Genomic DNA, 21478 nt, shown 5'->3' with positions numbered 1-21478 from the left:
CAGATGAGTGTGCATGGATGTATACACTATGACATGGAGGTAAGGAGATGCACAGATGAGTGTGCATGCATGTATACAGTATGACATGGAGGTAAGGAGACGCACAGATGAGTGTGCATGGATGCTCCTCAGATGGTTTACAGCATCCGAGAGCAATGAGCTCAATATTCACTGCACCCAACACTGTCATTTTGATTTCTAAATGCTGTTCAGGATGGAGCAGGGAAAACAAAAGAGGAGCCTAATTTTTTTTATAAAAGTGGGTTTTTTTAATACTTATTTACATTTATTTCTCTGTTTTGGGGAATGCACAGGCCATGGTACACGTGTGGAAGTCAGAGTGCAACCTGCAGAACTCAGTTTCTCTCCTTCTTCCATGCAGGTTCCAGGAATCAAGCTTTGTGGCAAGAGTCTTCCCCCACTGAGCCATCTTGTCAGCCTGAGCCTAATTAAAACATTTTTCAAACCAAAATACTTAGGAAATCCTTATGAAAGGACGCGGGCACATCAACAAGGCACAGGTGCCAGCCTGATGGTCAGAGCAATTTAAACTGTAAAGTAAATGATAGCATTGGGTTACAGTTCAGAGAGCGGTAAACACCGTGCACCTGCCCAATCTGAAAATAACCCAGTAACAAATACAAGGAGGGATGGGGCTTCCTTTTGTGATAAATTCTAAGTAATGAATGTCAACGGTGTGACAGAAACAAAATTAGCGATAAGTAAATACCACAGAGACAGCTAGATGAGATTTGTCAATAGATGCTAGGACCTGTGGGTGGGTGGGTGGGGCGTGGGGCAGTTTCAGTGAGTAGCCCAGTTAGGCTGGCTCAAATAATATTCCTCCTGCCTCGGTCTCCTAGAATATTGTGTGCATGTGTGTGCCACCAAGTGGGGTGTCTGTAAAGATGTATGCACATGTCTGTGGAGGCCAGAGGCCAACTGTGGGTATTATTTCTCAGGAACACTCCCACTTTATTTTTTTGAGATAGGGTCTGTTATCCATTAGTCTCGACTGAGTGAGCCCTGGGACTATGTCTGCATTCCCAACACTGGGATTACAAGCACATGCCACCACACCCAGATTTATTATGAGAGTTCTGGGAACCGAACCCAGGTCCTCATGTTTGCGAGGCAAGTGCTGCTGCCAACCAAGACAACTCCCACCTCCATGTTGTACTCTGTCATATCTAAATGTTTTCAGCTCTTACTCCGCCATGGATCACCATCACCATGTCTACTTCCTCGAGGATTTTGCAAGCCTTCTGCATTCAGTTAGACGAAGGCTTTAAGAGGACACGATGGAGGCCCGAATCTCTGGTTATTTGGGATCTGCTCAGGTTTTACATGGAGAACGATATACAATGTGTGGTGGCTGGAATGACAATGTTCTCCACAGGGTCAGATATTTGAATACTTGGTCCCCAGCTGGTGGTGCTGTCTGGGAAGGCTTAGGAGGTGCAGCCTTGCTGGAGGAGGCCGTCACGGGGGGTGGGGTGGGGTGGGGTGGGGTGGGGCAGGCTTTGGGAGTTTAAAGACTCAGTCACCCTCTGATTGCCATTCAAGATAGCTCCGGCTCCTGCCACTTGCTGCCACGCCTCCCACCATGATGGACTCTTCTTCCTCTGGAACTATAAGCTAAAAAACCTTCTTTTCCTTAAGTTTCCTTGCTCATGGTATTTTATCACAGCAACAGAAAATTAACTAATACACTGTGTTAACACTGGGTTGCTGCCAACTCTCAAAACCTGGGGCCAATGTGGGATTGTTACTATTCCTCACACTATTTACATACATGTTTTCATGTCTCCTGTTAGTAACATAGTCAGCAGCAACAGCATCTCCCTCTTCTTGCAATAACTGACTTACTAGAAAAGGGAGCAGAAGCATAAACACAAACCAGAGCTTATATTTCACCGGTGAAATTCAAGACACTTCTGGAACTGTTCACAACAGTTTGTGTGCAGCAAAGCACCTGTCATAGGAAGGCCAGCAGACCTGTGACCCCCACGGTGATGAGCCAACATTCTTTAGGTGCTAAGGTGGTGGTCCGGGTCCTTGATCCTTGGTGCAGGAGAAAAGGAAAGGCCTACCCCGATGCCATGGTGGGCAGCTATCTTCTGGGGCATGAGACCATGATGTGTGTGGTGACCCTCAGCCATCAGAGTGGATTAAATGAACAGCATGCTCCTGTGGCCAACAGTCCAGTTATCAAAGTCTGCCCCGACCCTAGGACACTGACTGCTGCCGGGCACTGTGCTGGAGCACTGTGCTGGAACACTATGCTGGGGCACTGTGCCGGAGCACTGTACTGGAGCACTATGCTGGCGCACTGTGCTGGGGCATTGATGCTGAGGCACGATGCCGGAGCACTGTGCTGGGGCACTATGCCGGAGCACTGTGTTGGGGCACTGTGCCGGGGCACTGTTCTGGAGCACTATGCTGGGGCACTATGCTGGGGCACTATGCTGGAGCACTGTGCTGGGGCACTGTGCTGGAGCACTATGCTGGAGCACGATGCTGGGGCACTGATGCTAAAGCACGATGCTGGAGCACTATGCTAGGGCACTGTGCTGGGGCACTGTGACAGAGCACTATGCTGGGGCACTGTGCTAAAGCACTGTGCTGGGACTGCTAGAGCTGAGCGCTTCATTCTCTCTGCTCCCTTCCAGAGAGACCTGTCAGCTTCCGTGAAGGCAGATGAAGATTTACCACCAAACTAAAAAGACACTTCACTACATAAACAAAATTAAAATCCCAACCAGACACAAAGACCCCATTACTTAACAGTAATTGAAGCAGATCAAGAGACCAGCGGCCTCATCTGAGCACAGCTGAAATCAGGGGCGGAGCTGAGCAGACACCTCTGCAGACGAGGCCCGAATTAAAATACAAGTCATGATCCTGCTGCCTCAGTGACGGGACAAAGTTGGGACAGGCCTCAGAATGTCCAGCTGCCCTCCCTGAGGAGGAAGGGGGCCCTTCTTTGGTGATGTGGATACTTCCTTTATTGGAAGTGATGGGCCCAAATGACCCTAATGAATGAAGAGTCCAGAGGGAGGAGGGGGTTAAGACTTAGCAATTTGCCAGAAATGAGATTCAAAGCATGGTTTCTGTGCTGACAAGATGAGCCCTTCCAGAAACCAGATGGGACATGACCCTGGGACTCCTGGAAATGCAACAGGGACTGAGGACCCAGGGGACCACACAGCGGCTCCTTGGTGGGTATGGCTCCGGACTACGAAACATCTTTCCAAGTCCACCTTCCTACTCGAAACTCTAGAAGAGTGGGGTGGATAAAAACTGAGTACTGCTCCAACAGGAAAGCACTGCAGAATCTCCACAGTTAGCAGAAGGAAGAGATGGCACACTCTAGACTATCCAAACACCCGGGGGAAGCACTTATACTACGAGTGTTAATGTGATTCAGCACGAGTGATACATGCATAGCACAACTCAGAAAACGAAGCCAGGCATGGTGGTGCACGGCTTCAATCCTGGCACCTCAGAGGCAGAGGCAGGTGGACTTCTGTGAGTTCAAGGCCGGCTTGGTCTACATAGTAAGGCACTGTCTCAAAAAAAAAAAAAAAACATTAATTAAAATTTAAAAAATTAGAAAACCAGAGTCATTAGAGATCAGTAATGCACCGATGCCAAGTCCACAAGAAAATGTATTTTATATAAAAATGAACATAAAAGAAATAACTGAATCTTCCAGGCATGGGGGTGTACACATATATCCCAGCACTAGGAAAGGGAAGGCAGGAAGATCACAAGTCTGAGACCAGCCTGGGCTACACAGTGACATGTCATCAAAATAATAATGAGAATAATACATAGTAGCAACAATGATCTAACCCTTCCTTTTGAAGGTATTTTGAGAAGCTTTATTATCAGCCTTATCCTGGTGCTGATAAGCACTCTGCATGTACACCACTCTTCATGTCCAGCTACAGGAAGTGTAGCGGATGGTTTCTCGAGCTTTCCTCCACTCTATCTGCCATAATAAAGAAGCTTCCTTATGCTGCAGTTGGACGGCCATCAGTCTGTACAGGGAGCGGGGACTTCCAGGAATCAAGATTAATAAAGCCCCACAGATTGCCATTTAGAGTCAAAGCATGGTTTCCATCAAGCAAAGACTCCTTCCTGATGACATTTTCATTTGGAAAATGACCTTGCACTCTTGAGAGATTTGCTTCCTATAGCACAATGAAATCTGGCAGAATGTCAAGCAGAGAGGGGCCGGCTGGAAGTTAGGACTCTTACTCACTCTTGGTCCCTACCTTACAAGGACGTCACGGGCTCTCACCAGACAGACCTCGACATCTTGATGCTGCAGCCTCACTCGGCCATGAGCAGTATTCAAAAGACTCTCAACTGAGCAGGCAAGATCTTCCAGTAATTTCCAGCCAAGTTCACTTGGCAAGGAGATGGTGAGTTACAGTATCAACAAGCCAAGGGCAAAATAACAGGCCAACTAATGCTAGGCCAGATGGTCACCTTGAGGAAGCAATGGAGAAGAGTAAGGGGAAAACTCAGTCTTCCACTTTTAATAAAAAGGTGTGGGGAAGGGACTGGAGAGATGGCTCAGCAATTAAGAGCACTTGCTGCTCTTCAGAGGACCTGAGTCAGGCCCTCACAGCTCCAAGGTATCCAAAGCCTCTGGCCTCTGCAGGCGCCTGCACATACCCACATGTAGACACACTCTCACCTACACATAATTAAAAATAATAAATATAAATAAAGATATATATATATATTATATTTATTTTTTTAATTATAAAAAAAGGGAGTAGGTAGAGGAAGGAGGATCACCACGTTTGAGGCCAGCCTGGGCTACTCAAAACACCAAAAAACAGAGAAGGACACAGGCCTTCCCTCAGCTGCCAAGGTGCTCCATCCTGGTGGCGTCTGAGAACACACTGTGGTGAGACTCTCCTTTCATGCCATGACTAGCCCCCATGCCTGGCAGCCCACATCACACCATCTCCAAGCCTGCCTGAACTATTCTGTCTTTATGTGCATGGATGGTGGGTGCAGTGACCATCTCCAAGGACAACACTGGAGTCCTCATAAAGTGCTGTTATAAATTTGGACCTTCTGGACCTGGCCTGGTGGCAAAGACTTGGGCCACTGTGGACGCTGAGAGCTTGGCCTGCAGTCAGGGCCTAGAGGCCTGGCCCACAGCTGTGCAGCACTGGAAGGCGATCCTGCAGCCTTGCCAAGCCTTGCCACCGCTGCCCCAGCTGAAAGGAGATCAGAGACAAATGCAAGGTCTGAGGAGTCAGGTGCAGCTCAGACTTCTCCTGTCACGTGTTCAATAGAAAGCTGAACTTGGGGGTAGGAGTAGGGAGGACAAATGTACTCAGTGGACTTGCTGATGATTAGATTTAGGCTTGTGTGAGTTTACCCAGGACACAGAAGCCTACGCCACATTTGGATTACGACATTAAAGATAATTTTCCCGTAGTGTTAGGGATAGAACAAACACTCTATCGCTGAACCACAACTCTAGCCCCAACTCTAAAGATCTTAAAGAAAGCAATTACATCTACTGATAGCAAGCAGAACCCAATAAACACCCCGTATGTAAATAAAATGACATTTCATTTCTTCCCCATATCACAGTGGAAGGTAAGGGGTTCACTTGAGTCTTGGAATGAGAAAAATGAAGCACGAAGGCCTTGGCTGATTTACCTGATGCCTGTGATTGACGGACCTAAGCTTTCACTGTGCTCTCCAACGAGTTGGAGACAGAACTAAAGAATTCAATGAATGGAATCTTAAAAAACAAAACAATGTATAGAAGAGATGGCAAAGCCTAATAAAATCTCAGCATACAATTATCCCTGTCAAGAGAATATACTATTGGTAGAAGGATAAACATGCAGATTGATGGAAGGATATTGGAAGCTGAGAAATAAGCCATTATGTTTATTACATTACATTCATTTAAACCATTACAGTCAAGTGATGTTTGACAATGGTGTCTGAATGAGACTTCCTGCCCCACCAACAGTGGGGGCTCCCTCTGGATTGGGTACAAACTACACCCAAATACCTGTTTTCACAGAGAGATCCTTTATTGATTTCTAAGACAAAAGGGGAGGTCTGTGTTAGAATGGGCTGGGATGTGGTGGTAAAGGAGATAGAGGATGAGGGAGAAGGGGAAGGGGACAAGGGGAAGGAGGCAGGGGTATCTGTCCTGGAGGGGCACAGGACCGCCTCTGGATAGAGAGACAGACATGGCCCATAGGCAAATGGCAGCTTATAAAGGTAAAATGGGAGACCCTGTGTTCAGATGAGGTGTTTAATTTTAATTGGGCATGTTAATTTGGTAAACCAAAGGGGGATTTTGATTGCTGGACTTTAATACTTCGATAGTTGGACTTGGGTAGTCATCCTCAGGGGGAAGAAGTGGCCAAATAAGGGAATAGACCTTGGTGGCTAGCTTTAGGAATGTAATCTAACTGTTCTTAGCAAGGCAGAGGGAATTGGGGAGAAGGGCAAGGCCTGCCAGAGCCATATGCTCAAGTGGGCTAGTGTCCCTTCAGTGTCAAGAAAATCCAACAAGGGAGATACAGTCTTCAGGAGAAAAGCGTGCTAAGAGGACTCACTTCAAATGTAAAAAAGACTGAGGACCTGCTACTTGTCACATACAGAAATCAACCCAATACAGATCAGACACTAATATAAGAATGAATAGTAAAGCCAGGTATGTGGCAGGCACTGGTAATACTAGCAACCAGAAGGCTGAAGCAGGAAAACCCTGAGTTCAAGGCCAGCCTGGGATATATCAAAAGACTTAATATCAATTAATCAATCAAACAAACAAACAACAACAATGGTACCTCAGAGATGGCTCAGAGGTTCAGAGCACTTGCTGCTCTTACAGAATAAAGAGGTGTGGTGGTTTAAATAAGAATGGCCCACACTGGTTCATGTATTTGAAGGCTGCATCATCAGGAATCAGCACTATTAGGGGGTGTGTCCTTGGTGGGGTAGGTGTGGCCTTATTGGAGGAAGTGTGTCACTGGGGGTGAGCTTTGAGGTTTCAAGGGCCTAAGCCAGGCCCAGTGGTTCTCTGTCTCTCTCTCTCTCTCTCCCTCTCTCCCTCCCTCCCTCCCTCCCTCCCTCCCTCCCTCCCTCCCTGCTGCCTGGTGATCAGGATATACACTGCTCAGCTCCTTCTCCAGCACCATGTCTGCCTGCACGCCACCATGTTTCCTGTTTCCCACCATGATGATAATGAACTAAACCTCTGAACCTGTAAGCCAGCCCCAATGAAATGTTTTCCTCTATAGAGTTGTCGTGGTCATGGTCTCTCTTCACAGCAATAGAACACTGGCACCAGGTTTGATTCCCAGCACCCACATGGAGGCTCACAACTGAAGGGACAGGGCCAGTTGTTTTTTTTCCGGGGCTAGTTTGCTAAGACCTCTGCCCCATATTACCCCACCATCCTGTGTTGACTCATGTCTGGCTTCAATCAGACCCTCAGGGAGAACGTCCAGTCTGGTAGCCAATCAAGGTCCTACCTGGCCATAAGCAGGAATTGTTCTTGCTGTTTTCAGTCAGACAGACCCCTGACACAGCAGACAGACCTCTAAGACCGCAACCACAGTTGCTGACCAGATGTCATGAGCCAATCATAAAATGATTCCTGTACCAGTAAAGATCTAACCCAATCACCTCAAAGTACATTTAACCACAGCTGGAATTCCCCTAGGCAGGCTTAAAAGGGGTAGACACCATTTTAGGTGGACCCCAGCATGCTGGTTTTTCTGTCTTGAAAATAAAGCTGCTTTCTACAATTGCATATTGGATGTCTTCTGGTCATTTGGAGAGCTCTAAAGACCCTACAACAACCATACTCAAGTTCCAGGGGATCCAGTGCCTTCTTCTGACCTCAGCGGATACTAGCCAGGTACAGGGTACACAGACACACATGCAGGTAAAACATTCATAAATATAAAATAAAAATAAAGGTGTTTTTTTTTTTAAGTTAACTTTGTGGTATGTAAGTTAAGCTTTTTCTTTCATGGACAAAAGACTTAAATAGGCTGTTTACAAAAAAAAAAAGACACAATATCAAATCTCTCTCTAAATTGTTATTCTTACACTCCTAGATCAGTGCAGCTCTCAGATCTCAGCAGAGAAATGCCTGTGCAGTGCATGCTGGGTAACACGGAAACTCACAGCTGGCCAAAGCTCAGCCACAGATGGGACACGCCCTCCCACCAAGGCTGAAGGGTCACCGTGAAGAAAGGGCAGAGAGATTACAAGAGCCAAAGGTCCAGGAAGATCAGCGTGAAACCGTGTCTTCTGGACATGACAGGACCACTTGTACTCATGAACTCACAACAGCTGTGGTTGCCCGCTCACGATCCAGTCAGTCGACACTTTAGCACGTATAAGAAGGGGTTCATGAACCCCTAGTCCTACTTGAGGACACTTGATGGCTTCTGGGGATGCAAGAATCAGCTTATCAGGAACCACACCCTTAAAGAAAACTGACTCCAAGTTCATCCGACAATAGTCTTCAGAACTCTAAGAGAAGTCAGAAGAAGCAAGCTACAGTCCAGATCAGGAAAGCAGATTACACACGATGATAGTTTTTTGTTTGGGTTTGGTTTGGTTTGTTGAGACATAGTATTACTCTGCAGCCCAGGCTGACCTGGACTCACTGTGTAGCACAGGGTGGCCTTGAACTCACAGTGATCCTTCTGCCTCAGCCTCCCAACTGCTAGAATCACAGGCTGCTTTTTTTTCTTTTTCATTAGCATGAATTAATTGTACAAAATACTGCATTTCGTTATGACACAACTGAATCCTAGTCTTTCCTAAATAAATGTTTTGGAAATATCAGCAATATGACACATTCTTCTAGGCCTCCTTTATTTCTTTTCTGTGAAACGCGTGTGCTCTCTGAGTCAGATGGACAAGGTGGTGTTCCCAGGACACATACTAAGTACCTCTCTTGGTGCCAAGCACCTGATAATCAGAGAAGCCAACCCACAGTCCTTCCAGGGCACCTGCTGAATACAGCAGCCATGCAGGAGGTTCCCTAGCCAGGGAAAGTTGTCTTCCGGGGGCCCTTATCTCCTCTCTACTTTTCTGTGCATCTATAATAAAATCCGACCCCAGCTACAACAGACTGGTACTCTGTGTAGCTGTAGGAGAACACTTAGGTCAGGGGCACAACCAAAGACGAACCACTGACCCATTTCTTTTACCAAGGAGGAGCGTGGCCAAACATAACTAAACCAAGTCAGGCACAGCAACTCAGCTCAGCAGATTCTAAGAGAAAAAGTGGGGGGGGGGGGGTGAGGGCTCAGGAGCCTGTTTCTTGAGGAGTGGGCTATAATGACGGAGGAAGAAAATCTTAATAACCACCAAAGGGCAAAGCAAAGGGTTCTGTTGGAAGGCCCTGCCTCATCAGCGGGTGCTCATTAGGGTTCCACTGGGGACCGCACTCGGCAGACGAGCCATCAAATCTGCATCCGACGGAGTGAAACGGGCAGACTCAGCTCTCCATCTTCGTACTTTTAAGTTAGACCCCTTAGGGTTTCTGGGAGGGTGTTAAAGCCATCAATACGTTTAAGTGGTTTTGCTGACAAGGACTACTGGCTTTATTGGATAATTTCCCAAGTGTTAGCAAAGGTAGGTCCTGAAGCTCCCCACAGATAGAACAGAGGGATAAAACACAGTTCCACCTACCCTCCCATCCCCAGTTTTTAAACCAGTTCATAACAGTAAGAATTGGTAAACAAGACAGACTGAAGCTTTCGGGTTCATTTACATCAAAGTCTGTGTACCTGCATCAAAAATACTCCAGGTTGGAACTCAAAATTACCTGTCCTCTCGACATCCTTGAGTCTGTTATCTCTGGACTAAGAGCCTGACCTGCCTGAGGGTGTCCATGAAAGGAATAGCTAGGAAAAGCCAGTCTGCCAGGACACAATATACCACACTGCTGCCTTTGCCCCCAGAAGAATTCACAGAGGCGAGACCATAGCCAGGAAGCAAAGTCAGGTCCCTGGTGCTTTTTGTTGTTTTTACGAGACAAGGTTTCTCTGTATAACACTCCTGGCTGTCCTGGAACTCGCTTTGTAGACCAGGCTGGCCTTGAACTCACGGAGATCCACTTGCCTCTGCCTCCCAAGTGCTAGGATTAAAGGCGTGCGCCACCACGCCCGGCCCCTGGTGCTTTTGGCTGGCTGTGAAGTAGCTGCTGATGAACTTTTTTTCTAAGACAATCTTTAAAATATTCCCAGTCAAAACAAGGCAGGGAACACTTAAAATTGACAATCTTAAGCCTTTTGTGCTTTTAGCAGAAGAGGTGATTTCTTCTATCTACATTACATTTGCACACCTCTGAGAATACAGCCAGTCAGAATGCTACAGATTCAGGGCAAGGGCTAGGGCTGCTCCGGTTGTGAACAAGGCAGGTGTCTCAATGGTGGTCTTGGTGACCAGATGGTGACAGAAGTTTCAAATGCGCTGTTGACAGCAGCATGTAGCCCAACAACTCACAACAAGGTCCCCGTCCCCAGCATCTCTTTTATCTGCTCCTTCAGCCTCCACGGGTGAACATAGTTAACTTGGACCTACACTTTATCTTTTGTCTTTGAACTTCAGACTACGTATTGGCTTCTTCATCCACGTGGACCCCATGGCTCAAAGGTTCTGAAGAAGCAAGCTCTGGAGCTGGAAGCTCTTAATTTTTTTATTTTTATTTATTGATTCATTGATTATTTCATGTATATGGGTGTTTTGCCTGCAAGTGTTATCTATGTACCACTTGCTTGCCTGCTGGTCACTGGGGCCAGCAGAGGGCATCAGATACTGTGGAACTGAGGTTACAGGCAGTTATGAGCTGACATGTGGATGCTGGGAATCTTCTCTCTCTAGCCCAGCCCAAACTTCTAAAAAAGTCCTTCAAACTAAGCGTTATTGGGTACCTCTGTGTTGTGCAGCCATTTCCTATGAATTGAAACATATCCTCCTGGAGGGAAGCTCTTTTTAGAAAGCTAAGGAAATGGAAAGCTCAATTTTATAACACTGGGGAAGCTCAGGTAGTTCCGAGGTGCACGAAGTCCCTCCCCAGATTTCTATAAGCAGTAAACAATTGTTGGGAACCACGGACTCTGTGGACTGCCTGCTTGCTGTTCAGGGAACTGCAGGGACGCAGTTTTCACGAGTCACCACCATGCTGGGGTGAGCTTTTTCTGATGTGGATGTCACCCATGCCTCTTGTCCTAGTCACTGTTCTGTGGCTGTGAAGAGACATCATGACGAAGGCAACTCTTATAAAAGAAAGCATTTAACTGGGTGCTTGCTTACAGTTGCAGAAGTTTAGTCCAGTAGCTGAGAGTTACATCCCGACCCACAGGCTGAAAAAAGGATATATACTGGGCTTGGCATGGGCTTTTGAAACCTCAAAGCCCACCCCCAGTGACACATTTCCTCCAGTGAGGCCACACCTCTTGATCCTCCTAATCCTTTTAAATAGTGCCAATCGCAGGTAACTAAGCATTTGGATATGTGAGCCTGTAGAGGCGATTCTTATTCAAACTACTACACCTCTAATTGACAATGTCTGACCAATAAAAAATTATTAGGTATAATAGTTTGTATAGTAAGTGTCCCCCAGAGTCTCATGAACTAAGGCTTGATCCCAATGCAGCAGTATTCCAAGGTGGGGTCCCAGAGGTGATGGGTGTTTACCACTGTAGTGGCAGTGGGACCTGGGAAAATGGAGACCATAAATGGGGCGAACTAAAGTCTCATGCAATAGGCAGCTTAGAGTATCAGACAATTTGTATTCTGAAGGTTAAGAAGAGTCACATGAGTAAAGTTCTCAAGAGTTCAAGCTGTATAAAATCACACGGCAAGCCACACATGGCAAAAATGTCGTTCTCCACAGAGGCACATACAGGATAACAGCAGCAAGCAATAATGAGTGGCTGAAGTAAGCTCACTCCTGTCTGCTACACCTAGAGGAGCATGAAAACACGGTCCCAGAACAATTCCATGTTTTAAAAAACTGAAGTCACGGGCTCCAGAGATGGCTCAGCAGTTAAGAGCACTGGTTGCTTTTCCAGAGGACCTGGGTTCAATTCCCAGCACACCCACACGGCAGCTCACAATAGTCTGTAAGATTTGTTCCATGGGATCTAACACCCTCACATAGACATACACTTGGACAAGACGCCAATGTACATAAAATATAAATAAATAAAATTTAAAAAGTAGAAACTTAAGTCACAAGAATCTCGTTCTGTTTTCTCACAAACACTCAGAATTCTCCTCACACAACTCCATTCTTGGATCGTGTTCCAGTAGACGGGCAGTGAGGGTGTTAACCTCACTAATGAAATCATAGCCTCAGTGGCTAATAAGAGGCATGGCCTGACAGCAAGTCATGGGGTGTGCCTTTAAAGCATACATCTCATCCTCAATCCCTTCCTCTCTATCATCCCCCGTTCCTCTCTCTCTGCCCACAGCGCTGTGAAATGAGCAGCCTCACTCCCCAACATGATACTCTGCTTGTCCACAGGGTCACAGAACTGGGCCAAAACAAACTCTTCTGGTTTGAAAATGAAGAATGAGAGGAGAGCACTCGAAGGGTTCCTATAACTGCATATGCTCAAAATGTTAGACATGGGACGTGTGTGTGTGTGTGCATGATCCAAACGGAAGGTTACAGTTCCTGAGATGAAAACTGCACTGGACGCAATGAGTGGCAAATTAGACACTTTCAGAGAAAAGGCTGCTTGGCTTAAAAACAATCCTAGGAGTTATCAGAAACTGAACACAAAAGGTAACTGTCACTGGGTATCGTCCATCACTGAGGAAACCACTGTTCTGCTAGAACCATTTCCAGTGTGAAGTCACAGCCCTCTATGGTTGTGTCTCCACACACAGCGTGTCTCTGGCTGCTTTTACATTTTCCTATCAGTACCTTCGGACAATTTGCTCATTAGCTGTCTCTGCCATAGTTTTCTCCATGATACTGTGCTTGCAATTATCGAGATTCTTTGACATCTGGGGTTACAGATGCCATCGAATTTGAGACACCTAGCTATGTCCAGTGGCATGGGCCTATAATTCTAGCTACTTGGGAGGCTTGCAGGAGCACCACAAGTTCAAAGTCGGCTTTGGCTACAGAACACATTAAATGTCAGTGTGGGTAAAGTAGTAAGATCCTGTTTTAAAAAGAAAGCTGGGGATGTAGCTTAGCAACAGAACTCTTGTCTATTATATGTGAGGCCCTGTATATGAGCCCTAGCATCATCATCATCATCATCATCATCTTTACACACACACACACACACACACACACACACACACACACACACACACACAGAGAGTGAAATACTTTGACAAATAAGAGGACAAAATAATTATCACCAGCAGATCTGTCCTCTAAAAATTCCCAAAGTAATCTAGGGACACCACTGAGTAGCAGAGTTCTCGCCTAACATGTAGAAGGCCTTGTGTTTGATTTCCTAAAACTGAAAAAACACTAAAGAGAAATATTAACACTAAGAAAAAATATTAAAAGGGGCTATAGACATCGGATATTTCTGTTCAGTATTAGGGCACAAAGTATACACAAATCTCTGGATCTAATCATCAACAAATGCAAAACAACCCCTGACCCTCAACATTCCAGAAGGTAATATGGACGAAAAGAAGACTCGAACTATGATGGAACTCTGTATGTATGGTCTCTTGGTTCCTGCTATGGAAACCTCTCTAAAGTATAACGGCTTAAACAGAAGTCTACGGAAAGACACCTTCCAGGAGCAGATCTCTTGATCCTGACAGCTAAGCAGGGTCCGGCCTGGGTAAGGCTTGTGTGAGTGACACGGTAAACAGCACAGTGCAGCATGTAGGACTGCAGCAGAGGGGAACGTACTTGAGAGGAGAATCACGGGAGCTCCTTCACCATGAAGGGGCTTGCTGCAGCCTGACAGTGACTGTGTCAACTGAAGATACACACTAGATCAAACAGCAAAGCGGCAACTAAGTAACCAATGAGGGAAACAGCACACAGTCAAAACAAAACAAACACACAAACAAACAAACCCATTAAGCCTAAAGAGGAAAACAGGAAAGATAAGCAAGGAGTTGCTAAATAGAAAACAAATAATGTGGGGAAAGCCTGTATTCCCAGCTCTGCACAAGCAGAGGCAGCATTAGAAGTCCAAGGTCATCCATGGCTACATTCTGAATTGAAGGTCAGCCTCAGGTATATGACATCCTAACTCAAAAAGCAAGCAATAACAAAAACGTCTTGAGAAGCAAAGCCAGGAAGATCACTTTAAGTTTGAGGCCAACCTGGTCTCCATAGTGAATTCCAGGCCAACCAGGGCTATGTGGTAAGACTGCCTCCAAAAAAAGATGAAGGATTTTTAAATACCAATAGTCATGTGACAAGACATCCACAGTCAGATTCAACTATGGTATACAAGAAATTCACTTCAACCAGTTGTCACAACACATACCCTTTAATCTCAGCATTTGGGAGGCAGAGGTAGGTGGATCTCTGTAAATTCAAGGCCAGGCTGGCTTAAGTAGTGAGCTCCAGGACAGCCAGGGCTATGTAGAAAGATCCTATCTCAAAAAAATAAAAATGAAAAACCAAAACATTCCCCAAAGCCAACCACATTTGAGGCCATGGAAGAAGCCATTGTCATAAATTTGAAAGGATACAAGTCATACTAAGTATGTTCTCAGACTGGAGTGGAAATAAATTGGAACCACAAATTTAAAGCCAATTTGTGTCAAACTAAAATTTTACAAAAGGGTGTATGGGAGAATGACCTAGAGGTCTCACTCAGTGGTAGAACACCTGCCTAGCACACCATGGCTCTGGGGTCAAGTCTCAGCACAGCAGAACTCTGGCTGACCTGTCTGCAGGAATTAAAAGGCAGATTCTAAAATTCATATGGGAATTCAAGGGACCCAGAATGGCTGACATAATCTACAAAAAGAACAAACTTTGAGAATTGCATTTACAGATCTCAACACTGACTTCAAGCAAAGTGTCTGCAAAACACAAAACACAACTTCACCTTCAAAGGAAATAAGAAATGGTTTATTCTGAGTGACTCGGGGGAACAAGGACTCTGAATGATGTGTTCCATTGTGGAAGCGGAGACAGATGTGATAACTTAAGGCATTTACTAAACACAGTGGTGCATCAGATAGGCAGGTTACAATCAAAGAAACAAGTCTACAGGTTTCTATTTGAGGGCTCATGGAAGCTAATGGTCTCCTAAGTTAAAACATCCCCAAAGCTTTAATCTGATAGCTGCAAGGGTAGGTGACAGAGATATAGAGGTGGGTGATGAATAGCTATAAGTGACTAAGAACAGTTGGAGAGAATCTTAGTTTTCAATCTGTAAAACCTGCAACATTTCAACTCTCCATAGTGATGAAATGTCAATCAACCTTTAGCATGGGCGTGGCCTTTTCAGGGACCTCCCATTCAAACCACAGCACTTCAGACTGTATTGTACTATCACAAAGGTGAATATATTGATCAACTGAAAGTCCAGAAAAAGCCCTCCCATTTAAAAAGGAACTAATTTCCAACAGAGCTACAAAAGTAATTACTGGGAAGAAAAAAAGCTGTTCCACAAAGGGTGCTGAGAACTTAGTACTCACAAAATAACCCGGTTATTCTGAATCTGCTCTGTGCTATTCTGATGGACATGGAACACAGATCTAAATGCAGAAGTTAAAACTAACTTTCTTACAAGAATATACAAAGGTTCGGCGTGGGAGAGGATTTCTGCAATCATGAATCTGATAAGGAACTTCTATAAGAATGTGTAAAGAGGGGGGCTGGAGAGATGGATCAGTGGAAAGAGTTCACACAGTTCTAACCTGTCAGACCACCTCACAAGATGACAATGATGGGCCAGTGTTGACCGGACCACACTTCTGACACGGACTGCTTAGATATTCTTGGCTCTCTATTTCACCTTTACTCTCACTTCAGGACTCCCAAGTCGGAGGGGTTCACCTGGGTCCCTTTGTCCCTCTTCCAACGTGGCTGCATTAAATAAATATTTTTCTGCTTTCTACTTTTAACTTGGATCTATCAGTTTGCTTATTAAGGATGGGTGACCAGACAGGACTTAAGGCACAGGGTGTAATTCATAAACTCCATAACACGGTATTACGGAGCACACGTCTACGCATCTATGCGCAAGCGCAGCCGGAGGGGCGGGACTGTCCTCTGCTCGGCCCCGCCCCCGGCCCCGCCTCGGCAGCAGGCTTCCACCGCCCAGCCAGCCCGCCGTCCGGAAGGGCCACGCCTTAGCCGCCCGCACGCCAGCTACGGCGCCGCCTCCCTCGGCTCGCGCCCTGCCCGGAGCTTACCGCGTCCCCTGCAACCGGCAGCTCCTCGATCCTCCGTCGTCTCCATCGGCCTGGCGCCAAGCTGTCCATGCGGCTTTGCGTGCCGCCTCTCAGGCCACCCGGAGGCGGGACCACCCTACCACGTGCCTGGAGGAGCCAATGAGGAGGCGTGGGGCGTAGCCTGCGGGACCGCGACTGTGCCCCACCGAGGGCTGCAGGCAGGAGTAGCCGAAACTCGAGCCTCCTACGGCCCGAGGTGCAGGGCTTCGTTCACCCGCCACAGGTGGATGCCTAGCAAGCTGTAACTAGTTTGTCGCTTCTCGGCTCACAAAGTCAGTCCCAAAGGTCGTTTGTTTAGTATTTGCCAGGCTTCTGCAACCCTTGGTCCGAGGGAGGCGCGCCCTCCTCTTTTCCCTTATGATTGGTTACTGAGTTCTGATTGATGGAGCCGCAGACCAATAGGCATGGCTGAGGCTGCGCTAGCCCGGGAGTTGCGGTCTGACCGCTAATAGCTTTGCTTGGTGGTGCGAGAAAAACGCAAATTCTATCTCCGCCTTGTGGGCAGCGCCCTGCTGTTTTTTGCTAGCTGGTCGTGAGCAGGACCCCGGGAGCACCACCGGGGGCAGGGACGGCCACAGATATCGGGAGTGGGGTGCGGCTCCAGGCCCCGGCTATGCGGAAGGCTGCACACCGACTTCTTGGAGACTAGGCCAGGGTTCCTGCGGTAGCTTGTCCAGCCTCTTCCTCCCTCCAGGCCCCCCGCAAAGCTCTGAACTCTTCTGTACTAAAGCTCCCAGATCCCTATGCCTTTTTTGACGAATTAAAATAGGGCCAGTCCTTTGGCAGTGATTGGCTAGCAGTGAGCATGTGAGCTGGTTTGAACCAGTGAGAAGTAGAGAAGGTGGCTTGAAGCAGAGTTCTAGGAAGTAGACCTTGGGGTGTCTTTTTCCAGTTCCCGTTCAACGTTAACTTCCTGGAGCGGTGACAGCCTTCACATCACCAACAGGAGTGCTGGTGGCAACGCTCCTGCAAAGTGGGTTTTAACAACACGTTCTTCTGAGCCACGTGACCCCTGGCCACACTCCACACTTCTCTATTGAGGCACTTTGAGTTTACCACAGGAAACCATTATGAGTGCATGAAGCTGTCCTTAGGTTGCTGCTGCAGAATCTCCAGGTGGCTCTCTTACTTCAGTTTCCTGTAAGAGATAACATTGGCGACTGATAGGGGACTGGGAGATATTTACCTATTTTAACGAATTTTGCAGGCTAGGTGCGGTGGCATATACCTTTAATCCCAGCACTAGGGAGGCAGAGGCAGGTGAATGAATCTCTGTGAGTTTGAGGCCAGCCTGGTCTACTTAAAAAGTTCCAGGACAGCCAGGGCTGCATAGAGAGACCCCACCTCAAAGAAAAAAAATAAAAATATTTTAAGCCAAGTACTCACTAGATGGAATGTCACTCCTCAGTGTTCCTGGGCTGACACTGACACTGGCTATCCACAATCTTGTGTCACACCCTCTTCCCACCAGGTGTGTTTCTGGAATTCAGAATCTTTTGAATTTTTTAAAGAGGCTGGGCAGTGTGTCTCTGGTGTTGGAGTTCTTGCCCAGTGTATTAACCAGCGTTCTCTAGAGGAACAGAATAATTAGAAGGGATGTTTTAAAAAGGAAGGAAGGTGGGTGGAGAAAGGAGGATCAGCAGTTCAAAGGTCATCATCACAGTGAGTTGGAGGCTAGTCTGGGCTACTAGAAACTGTCTCAAAAACACCTTTAACCCCAGCATTTGGGATGCAGAGACAGGCAGGTCTCTGTGAGTTCCAGGACAGCTTGTTCTGCATAGGGAGTTCCAGCCAGCCTGTATTACATAGAAAAAAAACCACTGTTTCAAAAACCAAAACAAAAAGCATGGGCTGGGGAGATGACTTATTGGTTAAGATCGTCTATTGCTCTTGCAGAGTGAATGAGTTCAGTTCTCAGCTCCCATGTCAGCTGACTCACACTGCCTGTAACTCCAGCTCCTGGGGATCCAACATCTCAGGCCAGCACTCACACACCCCCTCTAAAAATGAAGAGTTAAGAACAATAAAAATAAACGCTTGTATAAAAAAAGACGAAAGCAGCAACAATGAGAGTATACCAAGTTGTTCAAGATCCCTTTCTCTTTTTTTAACTTATTTTTCTATTTATTCTGTGTCTTTCACATCATGCCTCCCAATCCCACCCATCTTCCTCTCTACCCCCCCAAAAAGAAAGTAAAATTTAAGAGAAAAACAGAGGAAAAAAAAGAAAAAGGGAAAAATCTCATCATGGAAGCTGCAGTGTGACACAGTGAGCCAGTCACGCAGTAAACCCCTTTATCCATATATTTTTACATGCAGGTGTTGATTGAAAAGAATCATTGGTGTCCTTCGAGGCCCCTGGTCTCTGCTGCACCATTGACGATGGACCCCCACTGGGACTCTTCCTGGACATCCGGTTGCTGCCTGTGTTGTGGAGATCCCGCAGCCTGGGTCTACAGGACTAACCCCATCCCTACCCCACTAACTCCCTACTCCCATGCTCCTGCAGGTCACAGATGGGGTGAATGTTGGAGTGGGCCAACACATAACCCTGGTTCTGGGCCTGGGTACTTGCAGGGTTGGTCAGCTTGCCAGCTCTCCCCTGTCTTGGCCACCAAGGTGAGCTCTCCTGCATTGCCCTGGCTAATTCAGCCTTTGCAGCAATGAGCAAGGGGCGGGGCCAGTTCTCGACTTTCACATCCTCAGGGTTGGTTTTCCCACACCTGCACCTTCAGGACCAGCTCTACTGTGCTGTCCAGGCAGGGTGTAGTGGCCACTCTCCCGAATGCTGCAGCTAATGAGGGGCAAGGACAGCTCTCCTACTCTTATGACTTCAGGGTTGGCTCTCCCATCTGCCTCAGGCATTGATGGGGGAGGGGCATCTCTCCCCAGCCTGTGTTGCCTCAAGACTCAAGATCCCTTTCTTTTATAGGAGTGTTAATGACATCTTGTCAGCTCAGTGCAATTTGGCTCTCTGCTGATCCTTCAGAGGGTCAGGTCTTACAGATAATTCACGTAAGTGTCTGGAATCCTGGACCTTTTAGGAGCAGCTCCATTTTGAGCCTGCTCTCTTTTCTTTTAAAGATGCTCAAGACAACTCCAGAACCATTTCCCCACATCCTTAGCCCATGAGCTAGGTACAACAGTGGGTATATGTAGAAAGGTTGGAGATGGACCTCAGTGGTAGACCTGGTTTGATCCCCAGTGCTGTAAAAATGAGAAGAGACTTGAGCTCAGATGATATTTACCAAACACTGGTCCTTTCAGAACTGACTGCAAGATGTGTACTAGACCTCGTCTATTATTTAAACTCTATCTTAAACTTTTGTCGTTGATGTTATTTGAGACAGGGTCTCACGCTATAGCCCTAGGTGGCCTGGAACTCTCTGTGTCGACTAGGCTGGCCTCAAAATCACAGAGATCCTTCAACCTCCACCTCCTAATGCTGGGGTTACCTTCAAACTTGGTTTATCTTAGCCACTTTGAGGTGCTCAGTGGCAAAACACATTCACAGTGTGGGGCAAGCATAACCCCTGCCTGTTATTTATTAAGCGTCACAATGTTATTCATTAAGCAGCACTGTTTACCGTTCGAGAAAAGCCACGAGGTACAACAAAATCCAGTATAAGAATTTTTTAAGGGAAGGGAACAGAAGGGGTGTGCTGAGGCCTATGGGGGAATGACCGTGTAGGAAGGGGGAGGAGGAATAAGTGGAACCTGCTTTTATAGGCACCCCACCTCCCCGCCGCACATGCGCATATGGGCTTATGTAGCTACGCCATACATGCGCATAGATTACGTGATCACACTGTGCACAAATTACATGATCACACAGCGCACAAATTAGTAGGACTTAAGGCCCTGGGATAACTAAACATCTTGCCAGCGCACCACAGTCATGTAGCTGGGGGAGTGGCTAGGAATTCTAACACTGCCCATCTCCAAAATAACTCATCTCCCCCAGCTGAAAATGGCCCCATAAAAACTGACTCCCATTGCCACCCACCTTTCTACTGTCTTTGTAAGTTTGTGCTTGTTTGCTTGGTTTGGAACCGGGCCTCACTATGTAGTCCTGGCTGGACTCAAACTCAGAGTGATCCTCTTGCCTCTACCTCGTTGAGTGTAATGACATTTGTGCACCACCATGCCAGGCTGTCTGTAAATCTGACCAGCCTTGGTACCTGACATAATTGGAGTCAGAGAATCTGGATCTGTGTAGCGGCTCTGCTGAGTACGAATGCTTTCAAGTTCATCAGCGCTGTAGCATGTGTCGATGTTTCCTCCTTCCTGAGGCAGAACCACATTCATTCTATGGGTCAGTTATACGATGTGTATGCGTTCATCCATCACTGGGTGCCTGGCTTGCTTCCATGTTTTTCCATTTTGTGGGAAAATGCCGCTAGAAAACACGGGTGCCCCCTGCTTCAGTTACCTGATGTATATTTCTGGAAGAAGAATTGCTGGCTAGTGGGTAACTGGTCTTTCTTTCTTTTTGAAACACAACTGTTGGTTGTGGCTGCAAATGTTTCCCATTCCCGCCAACAAAGCACAAGAGTTTCCATTTCTTCGTTTGTCATCTGACACTTGGTACTCTTGCCAGCAGCCACCCTGGTGGGTGAAATGCTATGTCAAAATGCTTTGATTTCTGTTCCCTAATAACTAATGAAGCTGATCATCTCAGGTGCTTATTGGCCGTCTGTTTATCTTCTTTGGAAAATTATCTATCCACGGTCTTTGTTTTTCATTTAAATTTTTATATTTGGACGTTTACATATTTACTTATTTATTATTATACGTGTATGATGTGCGTATGAGTTCAGGTGAATAAGTCTCTCCACAAATGTGTGGAGGTCAGAGGATTACTTTCAGGAGTCAGTTCTCTGCATTGCCCATGGGTTCTGGAGATCCACTTCGGGTCTCCAGACTCAGACAGCAACTCCTTTCACCCACTGAGCCATCTTGCCAGTGTGTGTGTGTGTTTGTGTGTGTGTGTGTGTGTGTGTGTGTGTGAAAACTTGGATGCAGCTCTCTTGCAAAG

The 21478-nt window shown here is 46.7% G+C and overlaps 1 protein-coding gene across 1 annotated transcript in view; it reads right to left on the bottom strand.

The window, feature by feature from the left end:
• Positions 1-17114, bottom strand: part of CUNH10orf143 (chromosome unknown C10orf143 homolog) — a 28432-nt gene extending 11318 nt beyond the window's left edge. The window contains exon 1 of the mRNA XM_052713237.1: positions 16402-17114. Coding sequence (XP_052569197.1) covers positions 16402-16470 — 69 coding nt within the window. The 5' untranslated portion in view covers positions 16471-17114. The remainder of the gene's footprint in view (positions 1-16401) is intronic.
• Positions 17115-21478: the final 4364 nt, after the last annotated feature.

The sequence above is a fragment of the Peromyscus californicus genome, unplaced genomic scaffold, assembly GCF_007827085.1.
Source record: "Peromyscus californicus insignis strain IS unplaced genomic scaffold, ASM782708v3 Scaffold_4__1_contigs__length_199733344, whole genome shotgun sequence".
Lineage (NCBI taxonomy): Eukaryota > Metazoa > Chordata > Mammalia > Rodentia > Cricetidae > Peromyscus > Peromyscus californicus.
This window is presented reverse-complemented; position numbering and strand designations above follow the sequence as displayed.